A 9836-nucleotide genomic window follows, 5' to 3' on the forward strand; every position below is an offset into this window, starting at 1 on the left:
TCATGCATCTTTCTTATGGTTTTATGACATATTTGTTGCTACATGTGGTATTTTGAGGCATAATCATGAATTTTCTTCAGGTTACATTTTAATTAAAACTGTTCTGACAGTCTCATATTATACAACCACAACATAATGACAGTTTCATGTATATATATATAAACATTCTCATCAAAATGACCTATTGTAGATTTAAATCCTGTATTTTACTTTAATGGTTAAACTGCTACAACCGCATATTTTTAACTAATATGTGCTGATTTTAAGTAACATCGACATGATTTGCAGCTTTAGTCTCTGTGACTTTCATTTAAAACTTCTAATAACTTTATTTGCCATTTGCTGAAATGTTGCTTATGGTATTTAGCTAAAAAAAAAGAAAGTGAAAAATACACAGGAGGAGAAAAAAGAAAGAGGTACAATTGGGTAAATAATCTCATAAAACAGTGAGAGTAAAGGTACTATAACACACCCAACAAAAGTGACTGATCTTAGAAAAATGACTTTTATACCTTAATTATAGAAAATGATGGGATTGCAAGATTATCACCATTTATGAGAAATAAACAGAAATTAGCAGAGCTGAGTTGAACAATTTTACATTTAATCTACTTTGACCAGCAGCTAGTTGGAAGCTCAGAATGTAAGCGCTAGCCAGATGAAGGTAACAGCTAGTGCTGCTCCACTGTTAGCTAGTTTTAGTATCAGTAAGGTTTTCAATAACGGCAAGAGGAAACATAAACATAAGAGGATATTTCAAATGAAAGTTGTTTTTTTTTACTATAAACATGTCTGCTGTTCATTCATACTCAGACTTTCAGCTGGTAACAGAAACAGCAAAGTTGCATTTCTAGCTAGAAATGCTGGCATCCTCAGAGCTAATAGGACAAGCTAGCATGCTAATCATGAATGCTCTTTCAAAACTCAGTTTAAATAATTATTAAAACTCATGGCAGGAAAGCTGAAGAGCTAGACTTAATATAGATCACAGAAATGGGCTAGAATTAGCATGTAAATAAAAAAGATTGGAAATCTGCCACTAAAATGCTGATTTGTGCATCTCCACTTTTTTTTGCTTAAGCTGAACACAGAGTAAACAAAGCAGGAAGTTTTAAGAGTTTTAAATTTTGATTTTGTGTTATTGCCATAGACAGGAAAAGCTAAAAATGACCAAAAAATAAATAAAAATATTTATCAAACAGAAAAATTAGGGTTCAGACACTTTTCCCAAAGTAAAATTCAAGGATTTTCAAGGTCATTTTTCAAACTTCTCCAGCACTGTTAAGTTGTAAGTAGCATACTGCGCATGTGTGAGATGTAAGGAGTGGGAGGCGGGGCTAGATCTGTGTTTTCTTCATTCTGTTGGGTGATGAGCGCGGGAGCGCATGTTGTTAACTGTTTATGGCGACCATTAAAGTGTGGATGCTAACGTCAGCAGAGTGATTATTGAATCAACAACACCTTGAAAATGAACTATGATGACAGTTTCACTTCACTATTATGTAACATCAATTATTTATTAATAATATCTTGTGTTAGTGTAACCCTTGGCTGTGAGAGTCGAGTCCTCGTTGTTCCCTGGACTCTGCGTTGTGTACTCTTTAAGGTTTTCGTCGGAAGGAAACAAGACTCTGACACACACTGCGGTTTGGGATCGTGGTTGTGACCGTTTATTCGGACCACCTGACAGCGATGCGGCTTCGCCCTTTAGAATACAGAGCAGAAACTGGCCGTTGTATTACCAGCGCACACTAACGAATGCCAAGTACGGTGTCCTTCAGAGGACATACTCCACAAAGCTCCACAACACAAAGAGCAAATCCAACACTGACATGCGCCGACACATTCAAGCACTTCCCTACATTAGTATTCTGTTTACTCCAGCAGGAAAAATGTAAAACAAATTAAATATCTCTCTTACACACATCCTGTACACCTGACTAGTCTGAGAAAGTTACTAAATAATGTATAAAAAGTTTTCTCCCTACGTTTTCTGGCATTTAACAAATAGAAATCATTTTGATAATTATGAAAGACCTGAAACGAGAGAAGTTTGGTGAGAAGGCACGTTTGTCTTTTTATTATCTTTAAATATCTGGTTTCAACTGTGAATAATGCCTTAAAATTTAGTTTTTTAATCAACATTGGATGGCACTTTATTACCAAACTGTGCAGTTTGAATATCAACCACTATCAACTACATTTCCAAGGATCTCAAGCTCCCGTACAATTTTCATCACTGTGATGTAATTTTGTTGTAATCAAGCCACCGGGCACTGAGTGAACAGCACTCACCATCAGCTGTGAGAAGAGGTCAATGAGGTCCTGAGGGGGGAGGACCACCGAAGTGTTGAGAGGAATCACAAAGCAGGTCCTCAGAGTCAGGTCCAGGTACACCGTCAGCTTCTGCATTGTTTAAAAAAAACAAACAAACAAAAAAGAAACGCATGAAATCAGTGAGCTCAGAACCCGACCACCAACAGTACAGAAAGCGGTCGCCGTGGTCACCGGCGGTCCTCACCCGGTTGAAGTCGTGGAGGATGTAGGCGGGGTCTCCGGGCCGAAAGCGAGGAGGGGGCACGCTGACCACGGCCATGCTGTCTGAGATCTCCACCTCCTCCTCCACCCGCGGCAGGTAGTAGGGCTGGCTCTCTGACCCGGTGGACACGTCGGTGAACTGCATGGCGCCGTGATACAGCCTCTGGTGGGGAGTCAAAAGAGATAAATCAGTCACACAAAGACAGTTCCAGGTAAGAAACAAGAACCGAAAAAAATATGAAACAAATGAAAGCAGAGGATGGGGAAAAAAAATCATCTTTGATGTTGGGTTTTGCTATGAATGTAATCGTGTCAGTTTAGTTTCTGTACGATGGTGTACTGCAGGCTTTAACAGGTTGTCGCTTTTCAGAGCGGCCGCACAGAGCAGGATGTTTCTCTGCAACCACAACAGTCTGTGAACACAGTCGGTGGTTCTCTACCTGCTCAGCTGCAAATAGAAACGTTTTCCTGTAGCTGTGGTTGTGTCTTCAAAGACTTTCAGACACTAATGGGTTTGAAAAAGCAAATTGGGTAGGTTTGTGATTTAAAAATGTAGGTGATGAAACCACTGAAGAGCTTAGTCACAGATACAACGACTTGGTGATGGATGAATGTTGACTCTGCTGCCATTAAGCCAGTTTGAAATCAATGAGTTAGTTTGGTTGGGGCCATTGTCCATTTGGGAACATCCGAGCTTTAACTTCCTGTCTGACGTCTAGAGATGCAACATGCAGGTTCTTTAATCATTTAAAGTAGAGTGCACCAGTCCCTCCTGCAGCAAAACGGCCAAACAAAATGCTGCCGCCGCCCCCGAACTTCACAGTTAGGACGGCGTTCTCACGGTAACAAGCTTTCCTCCTTTGTCCTACAAGTGAGAACAAATGTCATTGTGGCCAAACACTTCAGTTCTGGTTTCATAACACCAGAAGACACTGGGGTTCTTTCACTTGCCGTGTTTCCATCAACGATTTTTTAGTTTTAATTTGAGGCATCACGTTAGAAAAGGTTGATGGGAATGTCAAAGTTAAAAAATAACTTCCTCAGTTACATTAAAAAGAAAGTTTTCACCCTCCGTTGCAGTGGATTTCGGCTTTTGAGAAAAAAGGGTTACCGTGCAACTGGGTCGATCGAAACATGTCTAGTAAGTTCTGATTTAGCAAACATTTTCCTCACGTGATCCATCAGCTGTTCTTTGCCGAGCTTTAGAGTTTCATTTCTTTCTCCGGACATTGCCGAATACTAGTTGACATGGCCGAACAACTTACCAGACAACAACACGTTCCTGAAAACCTCTCCTTGTTTTCCTGAAATGTGAGGTATGGGAGTCTGCAACCTCTACTTCCTGTCTATGACCACCATGCGTAACGTCAACACCTGACGAAATTACGCTTGGTGTACCGCCAAACCAGTAGAGAGGAACGCGACAAATTCATTCACATTGTAATTTTCTTCTCTTTTTAAAAGTTTGCTCAAAGTTCACAAGACAATGGAAACATAGCTACTAATTACATTCAGTAACTGCAATCTGTTTTTCTTTTGGAGTTGTGGATTCTTCTCTGAACGGCCTACCAGCCCATGGACTCGTTGTATGATAGACAAGCACAGGCTCTTGACAGCTTCAGTCAGTGTCTTTGTGAGATGTTTTGCTTCTGTTTTGGTGTTGATTCTTTCATATTTCACACCAAAACACATAGAATGTGTCTCAAGACACAGACCTGATTAAAACCAGAAACTAAAACATCATCATCATCAGCTCTGGAATCTGAGTACAGAACGTTAACTTCAAAATCTGAAGAAAGTCAAAAGAAAAACAAATCCCGTCTCTCGCTATGCTGTATTTAGTAAATCGAAATAACTTTGGTATTTCTTTCTGAACTAAAAAAATAAACATCTCTGTAAAACTCATTGTGGCATTCCGCTGAAACACTGCCTTCAAATGAAACGACACTTTAATAAATAAATCTGAAAACTTGCCAACAGTTTTTATAGAACAGTTACGTCTTTCATCCAGCCACTGGGATCCCCCCAGTCCTCCAGAGAAAAGCGCTGCAGCCTCTGCTCCACAGACTCTGCGTCAGAGGTCGTTCTCCAAGTGAAGCTTCAGAGACTTTGTTTTAAAACCCATTTATCTCCAATTCCTTGGGTCATAAACTAAAGCCCCACATTGCTCCAGATATGCTTACTAATGTAAACTTATGGAGAAAAAAATAAAAGATAGACGTTGAACAACAGTTATACGTTGTGAGTTGGTTGATTGGATGCTACAGCCGTCCATTTAGACCATTTGTGAAAGTGCTGGAAAGCGAATGATAAAGTGGAATCCAACAAAGATTTCTACTGATGCTTAAATGTCCCTGTGACTTTCAACATTCATGTTTTGGCTAAATTAGGACATGTGGGTTAAAAAGTCACATTTTCAAAGTGATTTTCAGGCTAATTTAAGGATCTGTGAAATCTGTTTTATTATTTTCCAAATTATATTTGATGTTTTTCCCTCAGTTCTTCTTGTTTCTGTTTTGATTTTTCACAATTATGATGGAAAAGACAAAAAAATTCACAAGTCGACAGCTAGAGGTCAGTATTTCCTGTTATTCTGTATCAAACACTGTGGATCAACACTGTTTCTGTGGATCGGTTTTATGAGATGTTAAAGTGTTTCCCCCTCTTTTTTTAAGTACAAAACTGAGAATCTCGTTTTTAACATCAAAGAATCTCTCCATTTTAAAATGCTTTAGAGCTTAACTCAACTTCCACTTGTCAAATGGAAAAAAAAAAACCCTATAAGAACTAAAGTGTGCACTTTCATAATGATGAGGACCTTTGTTCATTTCTTTTTTCTTCCATCCGTCACAGGAATCTCCACTGACTGCAGCTGCGATCCGCAGCGCTGGGTGTAGCAGCTAATGCTGCATGTAATCAAGGCTGATTGTATTATTAAACAGACATTAATGCGTAGCTAAAGTTAGACAACCTTGTTTCCAAAAAGGAGTTGGATCCTTAAGCAGATAAAAAACCGGATTACATTCAACCTGGTTTGAATCAACAGTTGAAGTCCTAGACTCAAAATAGTGAACTTTCTCTCTCCTAAGGAAACGTCTGAGAGCCAGCACTCCTGCTTTCCACCAAGGTTAGAGTGTTTTCAAAAGAATTTCCTCCCAAACTCACCCAGCTCTCGGCTCGTCTCTGCACAAGCTGGCGGAGGAATTAGCAGGAAGCATCGCGATTGGTTCCACTAAAGCCAGAGTCAGAACAATCCTCTAGGATTAAAAACCATGCATGGGGGGGTGGCGCTCTCATCCGACGGCGGTTTTAGCCGGCCAAAACAGCAATTCAGGTAAACTCCTCGGAGAGTTAGGTGGTGTTTCTTTTTTTTTTTCCCCCATCATGGAGGAAACGGGAAGGCGAAATCCCAAAAAGGACAAGAATAACAAAGAGACCTAGACTTGGGAAGAATAATTATGCATCCATTACGTATAAAGACGTAATAACGTATAAAGAAACAACGTCTTCGTTACGATCGTCCTTCTGGTGAATCTGGTGCCAGAGGCTGTTCAAAGTTTAACAGAAGTTCCTTGTTGTGGTCAACAAAATACTTCAACAGAATTATGGCGTGGTTTCCATATCATGTTTTGTGTGTTTCCATGGTAAAAGCGACCCAGGAAGCCCAGGAAGGGCGGTACAACGCCCATACCGTACCGTTGTCCAGTGGACGATACGGTACGGTATGGTTATTAGGTATGGGAATCTTGTATACATTTTCAATTTAAACATTTCTAAATACTTGATATATTCCTTTTTTTTTATTAATAGAAAGAATTTCACACAGTCTTGTTAAGTTTATTTTAGGTCATTATTGTGGTTGGTTATGACAGACATAACATCAAGCTGTGGCTTAGTTGTTGCTGACCTACATGTATAAAAACAGACCTAAAAAGCCACAAGCGTGGTGTGAATTGTATTCAGGTTTTACTGTCTTTACAGGCTGATGTCGGTCCATCATTTCAACCCTCTGCTGTGTAGAAATCTGTATTCTTCTTCTTTCTGGAACCAGTTTAAAGCTGCTGCATGGGAACGTTGTAGTGTGTAATTTTAGCGTGTTGATGGAAAAAATGGATGAAAACTACAAAAAGGTCACCATAAATAGCTAGTAACGCAAGCCTGTAGAGAAATGTAATGGAGAGTAAAACATGAATTTTATATTTAAAATGCAGTAGAATTAAAGTAATCATAAAAAGCTACTCCTTTAAAGTGCAAATTCTCAAACACTGTACCGAAGTATCAGCTCTCTAGTAAATTTATTTTATTGGAGTACATTTCTAATATTTCCTCTTCAACAAGAGCAACAGCTCCCGGTCTGGAAATATGTGAATAATTTATTGAAACCCCCCTGGTAGCAATACATATCTGTTTACTGAAGATCAGACCCAGTATCATTATGTGGCCTCTAAGTGCCATGGCAACCAAGCAATTACATGGTTTGTAACTATTAGTCCTCATAAGCCTTGTTAAGTGTAAAATGCTTAACAAGGCTCATCTTAATTCAACCTGCTGCACATTTTATTTAAGAATAGATTTTCTTATATCTTTATGTATTTATAATGCATACGATAAATTGTTCCATCCATTTACAAGCTGGTTTAGACAACGGATGGATATAATTCAACGTTTTAGATTTTAATTTTGCTTCTTATTCTTAGCTGATCTGCCATTTTTAAAAACTATTATGCTGTATAGGCCTGTCACAATAACAAATTTTGCTGGACGATAAATTCTTCCAGAATATTGTCGCGATAAATGATAATATAATTGTTTTGAGACCATTTTAAAGTAATATAATGATAGTGGCAAAATAATAACGCACGAACACGTTCTTAAACATCAGTAAACTTTAAGTTCTAATGAACATTTAACACTGGAACTGGAAGACATTTTGAAGATCCAAAATAAATAAATAAAACAACAAATAAAATGAAATTTAATCTTTGTAAACAAAAGGTCAGGTTATGACCAAAGCACCAAACTGAATACTTTTATCATCCAGTTTTTGGAAAAAAGAGGGAAAAAAAAGATAAATCATGCCAATGGAGATAATTGAGTTTGTTTTAATAATCATTGATTTATTTATTATGGTGACAGGCCTAATGCTGTAATCGCTGGAAAATTGACAAACACGTTTGACGTCGATTGAAGATTTTGACGACAAAATGTTTTTTGTGTTTATTTGAGCTACACAAATAAACTTCATTGGCTGATTAGGTCATTCATAATTGTTTTTTTAATGTGTGCGATTTTATTGTTATTTGTGTTTTTGGTGTTTATTAAGACTGTAAATGCATACTGGTGTCATTGTGTGTGTGTGAGTTTTATGTTTGAGTGGGACTCATTTAGTTTTCTGGCAGATTTCTCCAAAAATAATTTGCAGGTGATGTGAGGGTGCAAAAACTAAATGTCTGGTTTGTCCTCCATGAGTTCCTGGTAATATTCATTGTAATCAACAAAGATTATGACAGACATCATGTCAAAACTAGACTTTTGGAAGCTCATGGTGGAACATGTCTGTATTGTAATGGAAAATTCCACCATATTTCATCGTATAAATGCGCGGCTTTACCGCATAAACGTGCAGATTTTAAAGAAACACAAACCTTTGGGGTGAAATACCGGTAGAGACATGCTCCCCCCACGATGAGCCCCGTCAGGATGAAGGAGATGCCGAGCAGGTAGAGAATAAGGCGACCGAAGCCGTCTGTGGGCGCCGAGTCAGAGGCCAGCTCCGGGTCCTGAACACACACATGCACAAATACACGCAAATAGCACATAGAGAGCAATAATAATGCAGCGTTGCATCCATACATGCATGCATGGATGGATGTTTTATTGTTATGCGAAGATGAAAGCCTATAAGCCTGACTCAGTGAACATCTGCATCCTGCGTCCGGTGCATTTTAGTAAATGACCAATAATAATAATAATAATAAATCACCGCAGGTGGAAAACTGTACTGTGTCAGGCAATACAGTAAAATCACCGCATTGGTTTTGCACATGAATGTGATTCGCATTCGCTTGCGGTGGGTTCGGGCCAGGAGGAGGTCCCTTCTCCTCCGGCATCGCACTGAACGAAACCCGTTAGCTCACCTTCACCGCGGCTGGCACCTCTTTGCCCAGCGCCTTCTGCGCCAGAGCCGAGTTGAAAGCTATCTTCACCATGCTGGACCCGGAAACGTCCCGCTCGGGTCTTTTAGTCACGGACACACACAAAAGGTGGAAATATGTATTTTTATCGACGGTCGTCTGCAGCTCTTGCTTTGTGCTTCTCCGCAGCTCAACCGTGTGACGCACTTTGCAACCTCGGCTTTATCCGCACCGCTTCCGGTGGCCGGGGGAGATTAAAAAAACCAAACAAACCAGGTGCTAAACGGAGAATTATCAATCCTAAATATCTCCAATTTACAGGTAGATATTTTTTGCCGTAATTTATACTGTCTATTGTAAGAACTTAACAATAACCAGTAAAGGGAATACTGCTTCTCCTTGTCTTTTGGAAATTATTTTTGTGGCTTTGGTGCCATCTGGTGGCTGCAGGTCGAAACTATCATTTTCTTTACTAAAAGAAAAAATAATACTATGGATATATATATATTCCACACCACATTTACATGTTAGGGTTGTCAAAGTCAAGTTAGCATAACTGAACTACTTCTCTTCCTTCCATATTTTTTTCGTAATTACATTTTTCCTGACCTGTTTATCTAGCCATAGTGTAGCAAAGCACAGCATCCCTTTGTCTTTTATCAGGCATACTTTTCATTTAAAATTATTTAAAATTTTGTGCGTTTATATATATAATGAAATTATCTGCCAATGGAATAATATGTATTTTTTTCTGATATTTTACAGAATTATTAACTTAGTACAAGCTCCTATATTTTGCTTATTATTTGCAAGATAGTTTTTATATTATTTCTGGTGTACTAAACTAAACCAAAATTATTTGTGTTTTTTTAATTTTGTTTATGTATTTTGTTTCTCATGGGACTTTTCTGCCAGACACTTGGACATCTTCATTGCGTTCTGAGACTCAATGCTAATATAACCTAGCTAGTTAGCCAGCTAGCAAACAGCTAGCACTCATTGCCAGTTGGCTGACGAAATTCGTACATTTCCTTGAGGATAAACGTATTAAGTTCCACTCATAAAGGTCTTAAATTTGAGTTAATAAAATCTACAGAAACTCTGCTGAGACAGACAAACACACACACACACACACACACATACTGCTAAATCAAAGCTAAAAAT

The 9836-nt window shown here is 38.6% G+C and overlaps 1 protein-coding gene across 5 annotated transcripts in view; it reads right to left on the bottom strand.

Annotated features, from left to right (window-relative positions):
* The window catches only part of LOC103139898 (integral membrane protein 2A), a 23849-nt gene extending 14804 nt beyond the window's left edge, over positions 1-9045 (bottom strand). For 4 of the 5 annotated variants that reach the window (XM_016672802.1, XM_016672800.1, XM_016672803.1 and 1 more), the window contains exons 1-4: positions 8676-9045; positions 8184-8318; positions 2522-2701; positions 2296-2406 (exon numbers count right to left, since the gene is read on the bottom strand). In XM_016672802.1, coding sequence (XP_016528288.1) covers positions 2296-2406; positions 2522-2701; positions 8184-8318; positions 8676-8747 — 498 coding nt within the window. In that variant the 5' untranslated portion in view covers positions 8748-9045. The remainder of the gene's footprint in view (positions 1-2295; positions 2407-2521; positions 2702-8183; positions 8319-8675) is intronic. The other variant, XM_007554769.2, reaches the window with a different exon arrangement.
* Between the last annotated feature and the right edge of the window lie 791 nt (positions 9046-9836).

This window comes from Poecilia formosa, unplaced genomic scaffold (genome assembly GCF_000485575.1).
Source record: "Poecilia formosa unplaced genomic scaffold, Poecilia_formosa-5.1.2 Scaffold66, whole genome shotgun sequence".
Classification (NCBI taxonomy): Eukaryota; Metazoa; Chordata; class Actinopteri; order Cyprinodontiformes; family Poeciliidae; genus Poecilia; species Poecilia formosa.